Source organism: Notolepis coatsorum (genome assembly GCF_963971535.1).
Source record: "Notolepis coatsorum genome assembly, chromosome: 1".
In the NCBI taxonomy this organism is placed as follows: Eukaryota; Metazoa; Chordata; class Actinopteri; order Aulopiformes; family Paralepididae; genus Notolepis; species Notolepis coatsorum.
This window is the reverse complement of record NC_140165.1, coordinates 34,163,412-34,183,252: the sequence shown is the minus strand read 5'-3', so window position 1 is coordinate 34,183,252 and position 19,841 is coordinate 34,163,412. Positions and strand designations below refer to the sequence as shown.

General features: G+C 41.3%; 1 protein-coding gene across 1 annotated transcript in view; it reads right to left on the bottom strand.

Annotated features, from left to right (window-relative positions):
- Positions 1-1,982: 1,982 nt before the first annotated feature.
- The window catches only part of igfbp2a (insulin-like growth factor binding protein 2a), an 85,831-nt gene continuing 67,972 nt past the window's right edge, over positions 1,983-19,841 (bottom strand). The window contains exons 2-4 of the mRNA XM_084335861.1: positions 9,716-9,897; positions 3,340-3,480; positions 1,983-2,831 (exon numbers count right to left, since the gene is read on the bottom strand). Of these exons, the coding sequence (XP_084191987.1) occupies positions 2,673-2,831; positions 3,340-3,480; positions 9,716-9,897 (482 nt within the window). The 3' untranslated portion in view covers positions 1,983-2,672. The remainder of the gene's footprint in view (positions 2,832-3,339; positions 3,481-9,715; positions 9,898-19,841) is intronic.

Genomic DNA, 19,841 nt, shown 5'->3' with positions numbered 1-19,841 from the left:
AATACACATTATACACGGATGCATTTAACCAGAGCGGTCAGAGCAAAGTGTTGCAGACAGTGCAGTGCACCCTGGGACAGTTTGCCAGTTCAGTGTCTTGCTCAAGGGTGTTTTGGCAGAGATGTTGAGCCGCGGCGTGGATCAGTCACCCACTCTGCTGGAATATACTCTCCTGTTGGTGTGCTAGAGAACGACCCAGCAACCTTTCAGTGAAGTGGTCTGCCTCTGTACTAACGCTAGCTACAAAGATCAAATATGGCTTAACACACTAAACCTAAGCTAGCTGTGTTGCATTGTGAGGTAGATTAGGAGGACCGAATAACATCAAACATGGGGGCAGATATATTTCATTGTGAGGTAGATTAGGAGGACCGAATAACATCAAACATGGGGGCAGATATATTTCATTGTGAGGTAGATTAGGAGGACCGAATAACATCAAACATCGGGGCAGATATATTTCATTGTGAGGTAGATAAGGAGGACCGAATAACATCAAACATGGGGGCAGATCTACATTTAATAGCCGCAACAACAACGATTGAAAAGTGATGTTAGGCTTAGGAAAATACTTTTCTAATGATGTTGTGGAGAGTTGCAGTTGTACAGTGCTGTGTCTAGGAGTTAAGAGTTTACTGCCTAGGAGTAGTGGTGGAAAGTAGCTTAGTATTTGTACTCATGTACACATTTTAACGTTGTACTTTTGCTACATTTCAAAGGAAATATTGTACTTTTTACAATTACATTTATCTGAATCAGTTACAAGTAACTTTGAAGAATTTATTTTTGCATAGAAAACATGGCAAAGATTGATGAAGATCATGTACAAGCCTGTGTACTTTAACTTTTGATACTTAAGTACATTCAATGTTAAATACTTCTTTTTTTATTGGTCTTTTTCCCCCTCCATTTTCCTCCGATTTTCTCCCATCCCAATGTTAGTCGTATGCCAATTCCCAGTCCCTTCCTGGTCGCTGCGCTTTACCCCCCACAGTCAGATCATTTGGGAGAGTGGAGGCTACCACGTGCTTCCTCCGACACACGTCCAGCCAATCACCGCTTCTTTTCACCTGGCAGCGCGGATTCTCATTGAGAGGGCGTAGCGTGTGGGAGGACCACACTATCCCCCTCACGTCCAATCCGCGCTTAGCAGGCGCCCCGACCGAACTGTAGGAGTCGCTGTTTACAACGACCCGGACCCACCCCGCCAGCTTCTCCCACCCTCTGATACAGCCAATTGTATCAGTGCAGACGGCCAGCCAAGCTGGTGACAACCCCGGAGCTGTGAGCTGGATTCGAACAGGCGAACCAAGCTCACAGCTCCGGGGCTGGTGACGAACGCAATCTCCGCTCGACCACCTAACCGCCCTCAATGTTAAATACTTCTATACTTTTACTTAAGTCGAATTTTGAATGGATGACTTTCACCATACTATTTTATCTGGGTATTACTTTTACTTAAGTAAAGGAACTGGTTACTTCTTCCACCACTAGCTAGGAGCACTGTTAGTTTACTATATGTGTGCTGTCAGCAGCTGTAGCTCTGCAATATGTAATATGAATAAATAGGGGTGTAATGATGCATTGATTAATCAAAATGCATCGATTCTAATGTGTTAGAATCGATGCATCGATTTGAATATGTTAGAATCGATTATAATCGAAATGAATCGAAATTAAAAAAAATGTAATTCTTTTTAAAAAAAATTATGTTTTTATTTTTTTTGTATTGTTTTTATTGACCTATAGTCCATTTATGCTGAGTGAATCAGTTCCACCCGGCCACATTTGTGTATTCAAATCTTTGGGGGGAATTAACTGATAGAAAATTATTCGGAAATTAATCTAATCGGATCGAATCGTGGTCAAATGAAGAGATTTCATGATGCATTGAATCGTTGCCTGAATAATCGTAATCGAATCGAATCGTTGTGGGGTCGAATCGTTACACCCCTATGAATAAACTGACACACGAGCACAAAGAGGTGTTATTATCCTTTTTAATAGGACACTCTATTCTATAACAATCAATCACAAGGCAGTACAAGCCAAATTCCTTGATGATATTGAATGTATGATAACCTTATTGACGTGTGCTATACTGTTTTAATACTGTGTATTTAAGACATGGCTATTGAAAGGCTACAGCGTGAAAGCGTAACAGTAGTGTGAATGCTCGGACATGGAAATACTATAACTAGAACACCAAACACTTCCGAAGGTTTCCACTTTTTTTTAAAGACGTATAAAGTACAAAACACTGACAATAAAGAAAACCGATATTTGCACAGAGCTGAAATTCACAACTGGTTAAGCGGCGCCATTCGTCACCGCTTTTCGCGTCTATATCTATGGAAATATCAATGGTTACCTATGGGAAACAAAGGGTGAATGCAAACTAATCTTTGATCTCAGTCTCTTTCTCTATGAATACTATTCACTTGTTCTTACATTCTAATGCGAAGCCAAGACACTGTGGTGGTTAAATCTTGAAAAGTCACTGAGAATCTGTCATCCAACAAACTACAGACACATACAAACATAGATACCGTATAGCTTACTCGAATGTTCCAAATACATTAGTTTTTTTCTTCTTTCTTTCTCTCTCTCTCTCTCTCTCTCTCTCTCTCTCTCTCTCTCTCTCTCTCTCACGACCTGGGCGGGGGCTCGTTCTAGATTTGGGGCATGGCGGGGGGCTCCATCTCTGGTCCTCCGATGTACTGGGTACAGTTGGGGTCCCCCCTCACGGTGGGGGCGGAGGGGATCGGCCGACCGGTGTGAGGGTTGACACACCAGCACTCACCCCTCTGGCCATGAAGGGACATCTTGCACTGCAACGCAAATGCAGCATTTGTTAACCTTCCGTACCTTTCAGACTGGGTGTCGCCCTGTGACCAAAACACACTTCTACAGTCGTACTAGTTCAGTGCACAAATACAGCAAGAGGTATTTCAGTGAATCTGACGTATCTCTGCGCCACCGAAGAAGACAAGGGTCTTCAACGGGTCTCAGAGACTTAAATAAAGGAAAGAAATAGCCACTTAAGATTTCATTTCTGTTAGGAATTTAATTGTCAAAGGGACATTATATTATATTATCATTCTATACATCAGTACAGTTATGTTCTGCAGGTAGATTGAAATGTGTGCTTTTATGAACCTTTTATTTGCAGGAATCAATGGCCGACTTGAATACTTTATCCTTTTATGAAGTTGTTAGATGTTCATGTTAATATATGTAAACATACAGTACATGTTAAATGTATTTTGTATATATATACTAAGGTAAAATCAAGTGCTCTATATTGACCAGCCTAGTTCCCTCATTGCTTGTGATCACCTGTTTGAGGTTATACTGCCCCCTCTTGTCACAGTTGGGGATGTGCAACGCGTACAGGTCCTCCAGAGGGCCTCGGTTATCTCTGAAGGGCATCTTAGATATCCGCTCCAACACCTGGTCCAACTCCTGCTGGCACTGGCTCTGCACAACAACAAAAACAACAACACCGGTCACATGATCCAGTGGTTCTCAACACAGGGTCCTTGAGGGGGGGGGGTCCCCCAGGAAAATGAGGAACAGTTTAATTTCACTATTTCACTCACTAGAAGTTAGCCCAACAAGTAGTGTCTATTCTGATCATAGGTTTCACTTCCTACCCACTGTCATCTCCTCGGCTACAGCCTTGGACAGTCGAGCACCTCAGACTAAGAACCATATAACTCAGATTTACTTCTTCAGAGGAGCAATGTTTTCAAACTAACAACATCATATCTTCTCAGGTGGGGCCCCAGAGACAAAATCATACAATGGGGGTACTTCGCACTCTCATATATTTGGGGGCCACTGATTCACATTCACCCACCTCTACAGTATCATTTGACCCTTCACCAATTTCCTCTGGTAAAACACAGTGGGCACACGGTAGCCTGACTACAAATGTAACCCATGACAAAAGAAGGCTTCCCAGTCAGCTTGCCGACTGAAAGTGGTGACGTCGCCACGGACGACTGCGTGACAAAATGTGTCAAAACACGTCAAGCAGTTGAGTGAAATGTAGTTTTTGAAATATCGCAGTGCGGTAGATGCCCTGAGTCAGTAAATCGCCTCTGATCCAGAAACAAGATGTGCTCTTATTCAGCATAATATTTAATGACGTTTATAAAGTTCTACATAAAACACACACACACACACACACACACACACACACACACACACACACCACACACACACACACACACACACACACACACACACACACACACACACACCTACACACACACACACACACACACACACACACACACACACACACACACACACACACACACACACACACACACACACACACACACACACACACACACACACACACGCACACACACACACACACACACAATAAAACTAAAAGCCTTTCAGTAATGGGCAAATGAATCATGTTGCTTGCCAGTAATGAAGAATCATTCTTGCCAGTGACCTCAATGTTACCTCAACGTTTGTGTTTGACCTCCTGCTGTTATTGCCATGTTTAGGCTTGAGTCATGTCCTTGTTACAAAGAGGGAAACTGTGGAGGGAGAGAAAGAGAGAGAGAGCGTGGATTTTGCGAGATAATCGTTAAAGAAGATGATTTTGATGACCCCGTGCGGGGGTGAAGGCGTTCTCCTGTGCACAGAGAGTTGGACGGCATTCCACTCGCATTTCGATGTCAAACATCTCCACCCAAAGATGACCGGTGCCTTAGTCCGATTATTTTCCCTTAATATAATAAGTAATATTATATTATTGTTCCGCCAATATTTCTTGTCTCTTTTATAGATAAGAACCGACATTCTTTTGAAAAAAAAAGTTAAATAAACGAGTTTCACAGCGTCTGTGCAGCCTTGTTTATTCATTGTGTCCATGGAAACGACGATAAACACAGCCATAACGGTATGGTTTCCTTACGCAGATTTTTCTTTTCAGTTTTACCTTTCTGACAAATGCATCACAGCATAACTCATAAATGTTACTCTGTATGCACCCAATTCAAAGTTATAGCCGCATTTTTCTTCAAACTAATTTGTTTGCGGATGTCCGGATTAATTACAGTGCCTCTCTTGGAGCAGAGCTGTTCAACAGGACGTGCAGGCGTAGAGACAGCTCTGCGTAGGAGTGTTCGGTGAAAGCTAATGCATTGGGTGACGGGGAACACTTATACTGGGGCTGTGGTAACACTGAGGGCATCAAAGGGTTAACTTCTGTGTGTCTGTATACAGTATGAGACAAATCTTCCAGTGACTGATGACAGTCAAGGACCGAAACGCATATTTCTTTTTTGTGACAGCACAGACATCTTAATAAAAAGGTGATATTTTTGCATTGATCTCAGAACGTGGACTGTGTTCTTGAGGCTTCTTAGCCCAGGGGTATCAGTGCGCGGGTGTCTCTCTACCGCTGACCCCTCAAGTAACGCACTGCAGATTAGTCCAGCAGTCGGCGGCCGTTTGAGAGCACCAAGCGTGTGGAGAGGGAGGCTGCCGATTTTGAAACCCCAAGTCGGCTTCGGCAGCAAGGCTCTTAATCCCCGCCTCAGGCCAAGCTCAGCGGCCAACAGTAGAAGACTGTGGTTGTACTGGGCAGTGGCGCCCAGGTGCGAACGAGTCTCTAACCCCGTCTCTCCTTCCAGCTACTCCCAGCCCCTCCCGGGGGTGTCAACAGGATCGTGTTCTCGGTCAAACCGGCTGGTTAAATAAGGTTCTCACAGAGGTGGTACGCACATCGCTTCTGCACATAATTTATTCTGTATATCTCTGCCCGACACCCCACCCACTTTTGCATAAATCCCTGAGTGATTCAGCTAATGGTTTCATCCATGACTCAATACACACTTTACTGTAAGTAGGACAGGCATTGCCTGGGCTTTCTAACACCTTGGCTGTGGCACAAACCCTTAATGGTCTGAATATTTTAGCCGAGCCAGTGCCCGCTGGGGTCAAACTTGGCCCGTGTGAGGTGTAAAGTTGGAGTTCCCCAGAGAAAATCTGCATTTTCCGAGGGACTGTGTTCTGGAGTTATTCGAGGATACCGAGCGAACTCTTAACTTAACAGAGACACTCTCCAGTGTTTCTGTGGGGCTTTTTGACCTGTGTTGGACCTGCTCCTTCTGCTATGAATTGGTCTCTGACTCTATGGGTTCACAGAATGTCTGTATGAACGTTTAACATCAACTTTCTGCCATGGTAGTGCTACCCATTCTGAATCCTATAGCGTTCCATTATCCTCAGAAAATTATCATGTACATATTCATAATACATAATATGCTCAAATCACCTTTTCAGTTATTTCCATTAGCATTATAGTATGTCTCTAGCTATGGGGGACATTACAATCAGATAAGATAAGATAATATAAGATAAAATAATCTTCAATTAAATATTGAAGGTAGGTTGTTGAGAGAGAACTATGAATTGAAAATGTGGGACCCTGATGTAAACAAGACAAACGTCTTTCTCTGGTCTGGATCCCCTTAACAATTGTGTGTATTGAGCCGTACTGTATTGTACCCATTCTGCAATCTGTTAAATAAAGTCATTCATTCATTCATTCATTCATTCATTAATTCATTCATTCATTCATTCATTCATTCATTCATTCAAGAAGAAAATATAATAAAAAATATATAGATTCTTCACTAAGATAGACAACTCTCAGGGCATAGGAATAACATGACATTTAGTAGTAACCCTTTCCTTGTACATTTTCCTAATTTATGATATATATATATATTTTTTTTTAAACTAGAACTTTTTAAAAGTTCTCCAAATACTACATCCAAAACACTAACGTTTCTAAAACAGCACAGCAACCAAACATCTGTACCAGAGAGAGGCAGCGCTGTCCTGCTCCTGAGTTCATCACAAATTCTTAGAAATTCCCCAGACCTGTCATTGTGAAATAAGTTCTGTGTCTGAGCACACATCTGGTCACACAGTTAGACCCTCCTAAACTTCGTGACTGGTTGATTTTAAGTCAATTCATGTGATATCTGTCTGGGCTACTCTCTTCTGGAAGTATTATAGGCTATAAATCATCTACAGTAAATGTGAGTGTGATGGGCGCCCAAGTGGCGAACCATGTAACGCGCTGCGTCGCGAAGCGGCTGACCCGGGTTCGATTCCCGGACCCTCCCACCCGCTCTGTCTCCTGTTCTTCCTCTCTCTCTCTCTCTCTCTACCGGACTGCCCGGTAGTAAAAAGCAATAAATGCAAAAAAATATATATATATCTAAATGTGATGACATTGGAAAAATGTAAGTGTGATGGTGATGACAGTGGTAAATGTAAGTGTGATGGTGATGACAGTGGTAAATGTAAGTGTGATGGTGATGACAGTGGTAAGTGTGATGGTGATGACAGACTATACCTACAGTATGACTTCATTGTACCTACAGATTGTACATAGACTGTACCTACATACTGTCCGATGAATAGAGCTCCGGACTCATGATCGGAAGATCACCGGTTCAAGCCCCGGTCAAGGCCGTTGTCGGAAAGTGGTGTTTTGCATTTGTTTCTATGCAAATTAGCCTCATTGCAAAAACACTCCAATTGACAAAGATCGGCAAACTTGCCACACGCAGTTAAAGTTAAGTTATTTACGTCTTCAGAGAGTTGGTGGTAACTAAGCGCATTTATAAGGGGTGTCATGGCCAGCGTCTCCGGTGGGTCGTTAGGTAATAATCACAATAAAGAGAATAGAACCCGCAGACTCATATGCTCCAGAATAAACGTTGAATTGGTAACGTTTCGTCAGGTCCATGAGGAGTAGACTCTGGAAACACGGTCAATGAAACGTTTATTCTGCAGTATATGAGAAAAGAAAACATTAAATACAACTCAATTTCTCACTCTAAAAATATTCCTAAGCCTAAAGATTCAGCACCATGGACAGGTCTGCTCACACTCATTTATTTTGGTATGACATGACAAACAAATGCAATGACAAAAGATAGTGACAAAAACAAAGGGTGCAATTGTGTCAGGAAAATAATAATTAAAAAAGCTCTATACATTACAAAATAAACTAAATACAACTGGTGAAAAATACTGTTATGTCTATCTGTTATAGAAACAAAGAGCTATTAATCCGCAAGGACTTTCTGTCTGCCATTGTCCTAGGACATGCATACTGTTGCATGGGCAGTATTTACGTGTACTATTTTACCATATCAGGAGCAAATTGCACACCGTATGCTCCGCGAGCCTACTGTGCTGCCAGATATCAGGAGAAAATTGCACACCGTATGGGCGTGTTTGCGCTAGTATATCATTCGCACAATATCTTTAGTGAATAGGTCCTTAAGACGGAGCACATAGCAGGCGCATAGCAGGCGCAGGGTCCTATTAGTTGCCGCAATCCATTCTTTGTGAATTTGCCCCACAGACTGTACCTACAGTATGACTTCATTGTACCTACATATTGTACCCACAGATTGTACCTACAGGATGGTTCTCTTAAGCTTCTCAAGTCAGGGACTCAAATAAGATTCATGTTTATTTTTATACCCCGCATCACAGGATTACGGTTGGGGTTTGAAAGCAGTTCATCGAATCTGAATTCAGTAATGAATCTCATAATCAAATCCCGATCCATTTCAACTCCCATATTGAATCTTTTTCTTAAATAATTTAGTAATAACATATTCGTTCAGCAATGTTGAAAGTAACTCCAAATACCATTTGCCCATTTCCGCGTTGAACAGCCTGCAAACTACCTGGCGTTCTATCACCATGCTCTAAGACAAACTCTAACCTTAACCTACTTCGAAAGAGTGCCTAAGCCTAACCAGTGTAGAAACTGGCGTCGGCCAATCAGAGAGCGTCCTGCAGAAATGCGGCTACGGAAAGTATAGACGCGACTGGGGGTGAGGGAGAAGTTGTAGAACAGAGAGGAGGGACTTGGAACTGGTTCCAAAACTGAACCAGTAAAAGAAAGCAGCCCTACGTGGGACCCAGGCTCACTACAATATATCACAAACATATTACTGCTGTTGTCATGTGAAGGACCCGTCAGAAGAAGGACTGCAAACTAGGGATGTCCCGATCCGATCACGTGATTTTCAGAATATCGGGATAAAAAAAAAAAAAAAAAAATCTGGATTTTTTTTATTTATTTTTTTATTCAACAAACATGACCATGTTCACGTCTTAAACTCATACTGAGGCCTTAGTTTTGGTTTTAAATTGCATATCATCATTCATTTATTTATTGTCACACAGAGCAGAAGAATTTTGCCAAAACAAACGCATTTCCTTTGATTTAATTATACATCAAATGATTTATGTCAGTCACCTGATTTTTACAGACGATGGCGCCATTGCTCTCATGAAGCAGCAGGTTGGAGGCGGAGTTTTTAGATTACTCTGGTTGCAATGCCTCGCTTGAATGAAGTTAACTTTTCACCTGGATAACTTCAACATTCAGGGTGAATGTAATGTGAGAAATTGGGATAAAAAAAATAGAAAAATATATATATATATATATATTTTTTTGTAATAATTTAATTTTTTTTATCGGATCGGGAAAGATCGGTATCAGTAGATACTCAAAATCACATGATCGGGATCGGATCGGGAGCAAACTATTTGATCGGGACATCCCTACTGCGAACCCATTTGGGGGCCCTCTCCGACCCATAGTTTGAGAAAGCAAACCATAGTTTACCCCAGGGCCTCTCACCTGCTTGGGCCGGGCCGGTTTGACCTCCTCCACCTTGTTGGTCTTCATCTTCGTCTTCATCTCTTGGCGGTGTTGGCGCACGGCACTCTCTTTTGGCCCCAGCCAGCCGCTGTCTTTGACCGTTTTACGGATGGCTGGGATCTCCGTCAGGCCCTGGTCGGGCAGAGCGTCCACAGCCTCGCCTGTACGGGGGGGTGATGTGGTTGGACAATCAGTTATGACGTTCAACAGACAACACTGCATAACAACAGAGACAAGCTTCTGGGAATTCACCGCTTGTATTGCGTAACTAGCGCTGCAGTAGGCAACTTTGGAGAAATGGTGAGTTTACCTGCCCAGCAGAAATAGAGCATGCTCTGCATCACTTTTCAAGTCCATGCAAGCGCAACAAAGGGTTTCAACAGACTCCCAGAGGCATCAGCAGCTTTAAACTGAATTTCTCAAAAGATAATATCAAATATTTCTCAACCTCAATCGGCAGATGGTTTTGTGTGTACTGTATTTCCGATGTGTGCCAGTAATACCACTTGGCAGACCAAAATCATATGAATGGCCAAAAACAACAACTAGTCCCTGCATCAATAACCAATCAGAGGCTGGGAAATATATATTTTTTGCTTAAAGGAAAACTCCAACATTTTGGGAAATTTGCTTATTTGCCATCTACCCTGGAGTTAGACAAGAAGATGCATACCCTTTTCTTCTCTGTGCATGCAGTAGGAGTAGGAAGACGTTGGGAACTAGGCTAATGGAGGAACCTACTTCCAGTGACTGACGCTAAGCTAGGCTAACGGTGCATGTCTTCCTACTCCTACTGCATGCACAGAGAAGAAAAAAGGTATGTATCTTCTTGTCTAACTCCAGGGTAGATGGCAAATAAGCTAATTTCCCAAAATGTTGGAGTTTCCCTTTAAAGCTGCTGCTGCCTTTGGGAGTCTGTTGAAAACCTTTGTTGCGTGTGCATGTGCTTGAAAAGTGATGCTGCCGGACAGGTAAACTCACTCTTACTCCAAACAAGTTGTTTTTTTCCTTCAGTTGTTTTTTTTCTTTTTTAGTGATTACTTCTCTGAATTAGCCATATTGTCAACAGCTGAACAGACAGAATTATCTGCCAGTGCAATTAAAACATTGTCTTGAAATAAGCTATACAAGTCTGAAGACAAGATCAAAATCTCTTGCTAAAATTGTCTTTTCTTGCAGCGAAGAGATGTTTACACAGATGGGTAGACATCATCTGACAGAGATAGTCTGCTGAAACCACTCAAATGTCTATGTTACAGGTTCTTTCTGCTCTCTTTTATAATGTCTGTGTAAGATAGGCCGACCTAAATGATGCGAAAACCTTCCAAGGTAATTGATGGGTAAAACATTTAAAAGGGCTGCTCTCCCATGAACTTCACCTGAACCTGAACTTGAATAAAAACAAAACTTGATCGATATGTGGTTGGAGGTGTAGAGAAGAATACTTTTTTTTTGCTTTTAACAACAACAACAAAAGGTTTCCTTCATTAGATATCACACAGATACTGTACGTGGCTCAATAAGCGAAGACATTGGGGAAGTAGTCAACTGTGGGTCTGTAACTCTGAGTGTTGATATGGAATTAACTCATTTAAACTAGGATCCATCCACAAGCACAGGCGCCTACAGGGCTGTGTGTTGTCCCCTATATTGTATACATTGTATGTAGAGCCGCTGTCCCAGCTCATACTTGTTATATAATAAAAAGTCTAATCTCACCTCCCTCATGGACTTTGGGAAGGAGACAGATAAATGCATGCAATGGTGTGACACAAATGTTCTCTGTGTTAATGTTATGAAAACCAAAGATATTGCGATAGATTTTTTTCAGAGGTCCCACTCACTATAGTCAGTGGTGAGGCTGTGGAGTCTCCACCTACAGATACCCAAATAATACTTCCAGTAGGTGTGGAGATTGACACTACGTTGATATGATCTGACTGTGCATTATCAAAGGTCAAGAAAATGCAACAGTGAAAGTAAAAATTGTTTTACACAAACCAGTGGCATCACCAGACCCCTAAGAACCCCCCCCCCCCCCTCATGAAAAGTTTACTTATAACCACAAGCTATTCATGGATTCAGGGATAACATTCAGAAACTATACAACCTGGGCTATTCAGAGGTTATATGGCATGCCTAGATATATTGAAAATAAATGGGCAACAGACATGGCAGCCTAGACAGGTGGACCTGCAATCAATCAGCTAATTATCCTGATAAAAGAAAAGAAGGAACTATAAAGTATCTCATTATAAGTACAGTGATGCCGCTATTATCCAGGATGCCTACCCATCAAACAAAAGAGACGGCTAACAACCTCAACCCAAACAATCCTTGCCAACATGGCAAAGCTAATAACGTAGCAGCTGAAGATTCCAACGGGACAATTATGCTCTCATCAATAACTCAGCGAACACATAACAGACTACGCCCACCGATAAAATAGTCAGGGATATATCCCGCATGTATGCCCTACTGAAAGAGACATTGGAGACGGAAGAGAGAATGCTCAATGCCATAAAATTAACAACGAGAGAGTTTTCTAAAGTCTTTCTCTGGTCTGCATCCCCTTAACAATTGTGTGTATTGAGCCGTACTGTATTGTACCCATTCTACAATCTGTTAATACAGTTTTCAATCAATCAATTCAATCAATCAATCAATTTGTTATGATTATAACAGGATAAGTATGTATGTTAAATTAAATACCTATGGCCTGCAACGTGGTGTTTAGTCTTTTGCACCGAATGTGTCTGGACAGACACATTTCACATGCATTTATACCGTGGTAGATGTAGAAGGATCTCAGCTAAGACGTATCAATACAACAAGGTTAGGGCCCGGTTATCTACATGTAGGTGACAGGGGTGGGCGACTTCAGATAGTGGGGCCGGTCGCGTACAACAAACTGGACAGACAGAGAGACGAAGCGAATTGCACAGTGCTCAAGGTCGGATAGCATTCCTGAAATTAATAACAACCACGCTCAGTAGACAGACAGCACGTGTTGCTTTTTTGTTGTTATATGGCCAAGAAGTTATAACTCGTGATCTTTACATTACCAATTGTGAGAAAAAGAGGCCATGTACGTCCATGTTATAATTGCTTGGTGCGTTTAGTTTTAGTTTTTAAAATGAAGACGGGGTCTATACTGTACTGTGGACATGAGTTTTAGTCAGTTTTACAAGTGTTGCTACTAATGATGAGTAAATTACAGTTTGCAGGCGTACTGTATTTTTGGAGTTAACATTATGAGAATTATAATGTAAAATGGGCAGATTGTGCGCAAGGCAGACCATGTTAAGTAAAAGAGAAAAGGAAAAAACAGAGCTAACCGGTTTTCATCCGGGTAATGACAGCTCTCAAAATAACCGTTATGCAGGTCCCTATTATGAAGCAATAATAACCGTAGTTTCTCTTTTTAGGGGGCAATTTTGTGTTACTACACTTAAATAGGTTTAACTGTTATCATAGTAGAATCTTGACAATCTGGAAATGTACCATTAGCCTACCTTAAAGATGTTCATTACAATATACTGCAGCTCTGTATCATTCAGGTAGCTTAATTTAGTGGCTGCCTCAACAGGCTGAATAATTTTTTGTTTAGTTGGTACACCTAGTGGTGGCAACTGTTTGCAGTTTCCCCAAATACGTATTCTTATTTTTTTTTGTCACATCCCGTCACTCACATGATGGTGAACTTCTAATTTTATATCAATTTCTACCCATCACTTGTTTTAGACAAATCTCATGATGACCAGGGCTGATCATGGAAGCCCTTTAAATACAATGACATGTCTCCATCCAGTGGATCCAATCAAAAGGAATACAATCATTACATTGGTGGAATTTGGCAGGCCATGTGTCTGCTTCTGGTAACAGCTGAAGCAGGGGTTGGGGGGGATTTTAATCAATAAACAATTAGTTTAAATGTATCAGGGATTAGTGATGATGCAGGACGAATTGTACTGCTTTTATCTATGATCCAGGGTCATAAATCAATATTAGCTGAGGTATACAGTATGCCCCTAACACTGATGAGCCCACATTGTTGTTCAGCTTGAGTGTAAGCTACCCAGCAATAATGGGGGCGACTGTAATCAGGTCACGGATAGCATATTATTTATTGGATCGCAGCACCCGTCCAAAGCAGTCAGATCAGTTTCTGTCATACATGAAATGTACAAGGCGTCTGGACTGGTAGATGTGTGGTGTTTATTTAATCCACCTATTAGGGACAACGATTTCTACTTCCCATCTCATAATACTATGTCTAGAATAGATCAAATGTTTGCCTCTAATTCTGTGATCTCTTCAATAGTATCTAGCTCTATCGGTAGTATTCTCCTCTCTGACCATTCCCGTGTGCCTCAAAAACAATGCCAGGTCCCACAGGTCGCAATACTTTTTATTTGACACAGGCTTCAAGGAGTCAGAGTCACTGGCTCAGATAAATCTTTACTAGGGATGCTCGATATTGGCTTTTTTACCGATACCGATATACCGATATTGTCCAACTCTTAATCAACCGATACCGATATATGCAGGGTCCCCCCCCCAAAACTGAATAATTTCAGGTAATTAACATTACAGATCTCTTGTCGTGTAATTAACACAACATTATGCATACTTTGACAATAAATAAAATAATAATTTGTTCTTACTTGCTTGCCTGGGTAAATAAAGGTTAAATAAATAATAATTTATTTTGAAAACCGATACCGATATTTTCCGATATCACATTTTTATGCCAATATCGGCCGATAATATCGGACATCCCTAATCTTTACATTTGCATTCACCAGAGACTGTAACGTTTGGGGTTTTGCTCTCATCTGGGAGCAAAAGCCCTGGCGTTGCCCAATGGTAATTACCTGTCTTTCTGCCCTGATTTCCCTAATTGGTACCTGCCCTGTTCCCCGTACCTGGCTAACTGAGTTAGCCGGATAATGTTCAGCATAGCTTGACTTAAGCCAGACATTTCCGTTCCCCGACGTCGGATTTTCTAAGTCACTATGGCAACAGATCGAAAAGTTTTACATCAGGGTCCCCCATTTTCAATTCATAATGACATTTATGACATACATGACATACAGATAATACAGATATATCATGACATTTATGACATACATGACATACAGATATACAGTACTGTTACATTTGTGACATACAAGATATGCAAATATACAGTACTGTTAAACAGAGATCCTAACAGAAATTATATATACGAGGGGGAGGAAACTGTACATTGGGAGGGGGTGGGTGGGAGGGGGTGTTTGGACATTTACGGGGGCCAGTTTCGAATTGCAGCCTCCCGTAGGTGCTATTTGATCCCATTATACCATTTTTTTATTGATATTTTTGCACAAATCTTTCCAATATTCATTCCCAGCTCTCGTACTGTATTGTACCCATTCTGCAATCTTGTTAATAAAGTTTTAAATCAATCAATGCCGTTAGAAAATCAGGATTTCTGCGATCGACACCTGCTGTCTTTTCAACTGAAGCGGCCGCGCGCACTGATCCTGAGTATCAAGTCTGGTTCGAATGAACAAGACTGAATCCACCTTCGAGGAACAGGGAAATCCCGGATTCAAACATCTGGTTAATTGAATCTGGATAATGGGACTTTTGATCGACTTAGTTGAACCAGGTACGGGGAATAGGGCCAGGTGTCTATAGTTGAGTTGCCTTTATATGTTCTTCCTGCTTGCTAGTCAGGTTGTCAGTCGATCACTGAACCTTACCGTGAGTACTATGAGGCATTCTACCAAAGCCTTATCGCTCCTTGCCACGGAGGATACGTTTGTTCACCTTGAATAATATATCGTGATATCGTCAATATACTGTCTTGTCGTGCCTTTTGCTTTTGTACTCTTACCGTGTGTCACTGTGCTTATGTAGCGCCGTCGCCCGACGTATGTCAATTAGTAATATGTTTTGAAGACAGCATTGTCTTCCCTTTGCTTTTCCCTTTTTCTTGATATAGCTCAGTTTATGTTTCGGTACAATAACGTGTTTTGGAGACTGGTTTTCTCCACACAACATTTTTCCCTCTTTTGGAGACGAAGCATTCTCCCAGTTTTGTTTGTGCGCCGTTGTCGGCAAGTATGCCCTGGATGTCAAACAATAAATAAGAAGCCTTTTGTTTGAGAAACAACACCTGCCTCTCGTCTATCCATTCTGCACTGCACCTGGGTCCAACACACCTTCCCAACTCCTAACAAGAGACTATATAATAAAACATGCCTTGTTTAATAGAAAAAAAACAAAACAACTAGACTTGGAGAAAACAAAATATGTCCCCTTCAAATCTGACCACTTTGACCAGAATATGAATTTAATACTATTCTAACCAACAGAATGGAATTTGCCCTGTTTAGAGCCAGAACAAAACAGTGAATACGGTGATGAAGCAGGAAAAATGCTGGCTATCTATATTAAGCAGAGGGAAGCACGGATCACAATTCCAGTGGTTAGAACAGAGAATAGTTATTTAATAGTCTGATTCCACTGACATAAACAAGATATTTAAGGATTTGTATGCCAGTCTATTCTCGTCTGAATCACATATGGACAAGCAAGAGTTACAGGAATTCTTGTTTCCCCACTTTGTTGGATTTGATGGATATGCCGATCACTCAGGATCATAGAGGTTATTAAACATCTCCCGTCTGGTAAAGCCCAAGGTGCAGGCAATTGCGCCTCATTGCAGAGTTCTACAAACTGTATGCTGAGGGTGAGGTTTGCCCTTGAGGCTTTAGATGAGGGTAGCCTGAGGCATATATTTCTCTAATATTAACCTTTTAAACCTGAGCCCTATTTTCAGAAAAATCGCCTAAAAATACATACCGAAGTAAATGGAAGATTGCACCACTTCTACAAGGTCCATTTGCATGTTCTTGGTATCTAGGGACATCTATGGATCTCAGGGAATGTATTCCCAGTGTCAGAAATATTGTGTCTGTTACTAGGCTTGAGAAAACGGTAATGAACCAAAGGAGAATAAAATATTTTTTTCCATCTTTGACAGTGAATAACACCATGCTCAAATTGACCAGACATGAAAAATTAAGGGAATAAAGGGAAGATGATTAAACAGAAGGTTGTGTAGATACAGTACTGAATTCTGCCATCTGGACACATGCAATTTGAAATATGATTATAGAATATAGAATATCAGGCCTATAAATTAAGTCGCACATCTATGGATCGGGCCAAATCTCCCCTTTCCAATGGCCGAGTTCAATCTGGATTTAGTATCACCAGGCGGCAAAAACCGTGAATGAAATCTACTGTAAGTACAGTTACTTTTTTATAATGTAAGATTCTCCGCCATTTTTCATCAGATTGCAATGCTGTTTTTTTGCTAGACGTTCACAGAAAGGTAGAGAAACGAACTGCGTTCTAATTTATGGCAATAACGTTCAGGTGTGTTCCACCTGTGAGATATGATCCCGAAAATAAAGAGGGAAAAAAACAACTGAAAAAGAAGTCCGATGATTGACATGTGGCTGGCATGAGCTGGGAAGTGTAATTTTTTTTAATTCGAAAGCCCATCGAAAAGGTCTCTTCTCTCAAAAGACTACACTCAAGTTAGGTTGCTCCAAATCCTCATGTCAATCCTCGCCTTTTTCCAACTCGATGCTCTGAGATTTCTATAAACTATATATAATATTTCACTAATAGCACTTAAAATCATTGGTAAACAAACGTAGTGCTGAAAATATACACGTTGACTGCTGTTTTGACAGGGTTAGGGTATTTACTCTTGGCTACATTTGAAAAGAAAGGCAACATTAATTCATACATTCTTCAGAGATGGATTTATGGCATGATGTCATTCTCGTACCGGTCCGCTCGGGCTTAAGATGTTAAAGACTGGCAAGGATCTGCTGGAATGCAAAAATTACAGAACAATTAGCCTGATTGAGTGAGATAGTAGAATTATTTCCAAGATTTTAGCAGTGCGGCTCGACAAGGTGATAACTAGCCTGATTCACCCTGAACAAGTTGGTTTTATTAGAGCTCATAGCTACACTGACAATATTAGAAGACACATTATTATCATTAGTCATCCCTTTCAGCAGCCTCTCTCTGGATGCAGAGAAGGCCTTCGACAGGGTGCAGTGGCAATATTTGTTCTACACCCTGGAGGCATTTGGTTTCAGCTCAAAGTTTATTAGCTGGATGAAGCTCCTATATACCAAGCCCAGGGCCTCAGTTATAACAAATGGTGTTATTTCACAAATGTTCGAGCTACATAGAGGCATGTACAAAGGCTGCCCGTCGAGCCCTTTACTCTTTGTGCTGGCACTGGAACTGCTGGCAGTAGCTATCCGCAGAGACCCTGACTTTCCCGGTATTAAGATAGGCAGTACTGCCCACAAGCTTATGCTTTATGCCGGTGATGCTCTGGTCTTCGTAACTGAACCACAGTGCTCCCTTCCTGCAATTTTAAAACTATAAAGCAATTTTCTTAAAATATATCTGGATATAAAATAAATTGGGCCAAATACAGCCAGGCTCCACAGGTCTTATGTCCCCACAGCAAGCGGGCTGCTGAGAGAGAGGGTTGGTGCCTGTCATAAGATGCCAGGACGTTTTGGCTCGCGTCTGTGTCATTTACATTTTTAACATTTGATCAATTCTATGTGTGTTATTGTAGTGTGTGTGTGCGTTATTGTTTTTTGTTTTGTCTTTTTCTTCATTTTGCTCTGTGACCATGAACATTTCCCCTGCGGAGATAATACATTTTATCTTGGCTCTTTTTATCAGTGCACCTTTCAGATGTATAACAAAGCAGGGTAGCCGGACCAGGGCCCCGTTCCATGTACCGGGATAACCGAGTTAGCCGGATAACTTTAGCTGGATAACTGTGTTAGCCTGACTTTCCGATTTCATGTACGTGGATTTCCCAAATCACCATGACAACATATCCAAAAGTTTGAGCCTGCTCGAAAGCAGAGTTCAAGTTCAAGTTAGCCTGAACTATCGCCACGCCCCCGCAAAGAAGTGACAGCCCGTTTCCTGAAACTATTCCCACAGTCTACGATCTGCATTATACCATTCTGAATTACGTTTTTGTGCTCCATTCTTCCAGAGGGGGCTTTTGAAATGTAAAATAGACCCAAAATGCTGATATTAAATTCACTTTGTCCTAAATAATGCACGTTATATATACCGTGGCGACGGTGGCGCTCGCTCGTGCGATGTACACATGATGTGGTTATTTTAATTGTAACTGGGATTAAGATGTCTGATGAGATGCGCTGTTTGACGGATTTGAGAAATTGAATGAGCCGTTGACGTCACATTAATGAATGAGGATAAAGAGATAAACTTCATTCAAAACAACGGATATTCTAAACACGGGTCTCTCGTTCATTAATGTATAAACAATGAATTTATCCCATCTGGCCCAGTGGCCCAGCGGTAGTGCTCATGGCTGCCAATTCAGCGACCGGGGTTCAAATCCCCGTGTTTCCAATATGATTATTTTGAATATAATATTAATGATTATACGCCAAAGTAGCCTGGTTTTAAGTTAAAATATTATAAATCTACATGCATTGAGGATGTCATTCTTTATATAGCTCTCAACGTGCACCAAATTGAATTATTCCTATATTGCAAAAAGAAGGAAAAGACTAGGGCCTTGAACCCCGGTCGTCCGTGTGAAAGTCAAAAGAAAAACCCGTTACACCACAGAGAAGATAAGTAAAAGATTGACTATACATCAATCAATGGGTAAGAGAGCCGTATCGTAATTCTGTATAACAGTTAACTAATAATTTTCGCTAGCAAGATCTCATTTGATTATTCAATCCAGCAGGCAAGTTTAAAGAAATATAATCTGATTGATTGAGGTAATGAGGGACTTAGAATTAGCCTATAGATAACGCATTTAACTTGTCGGCGAGGCGATTGAGCCTATTGCAATCTGTCAATAAAGTCTTAAATCAATTAATCAATCAATGCCGTTGAGAATCAGGGTCTCTGCCATCGATACGTGCTGGCTTTCCACCTAAAACGGGAGCGCGCATCTAGCCTGACTTGAGCCTGACTCTCAAGTCTGGCTTGAGTTAACGAGACTGAATCC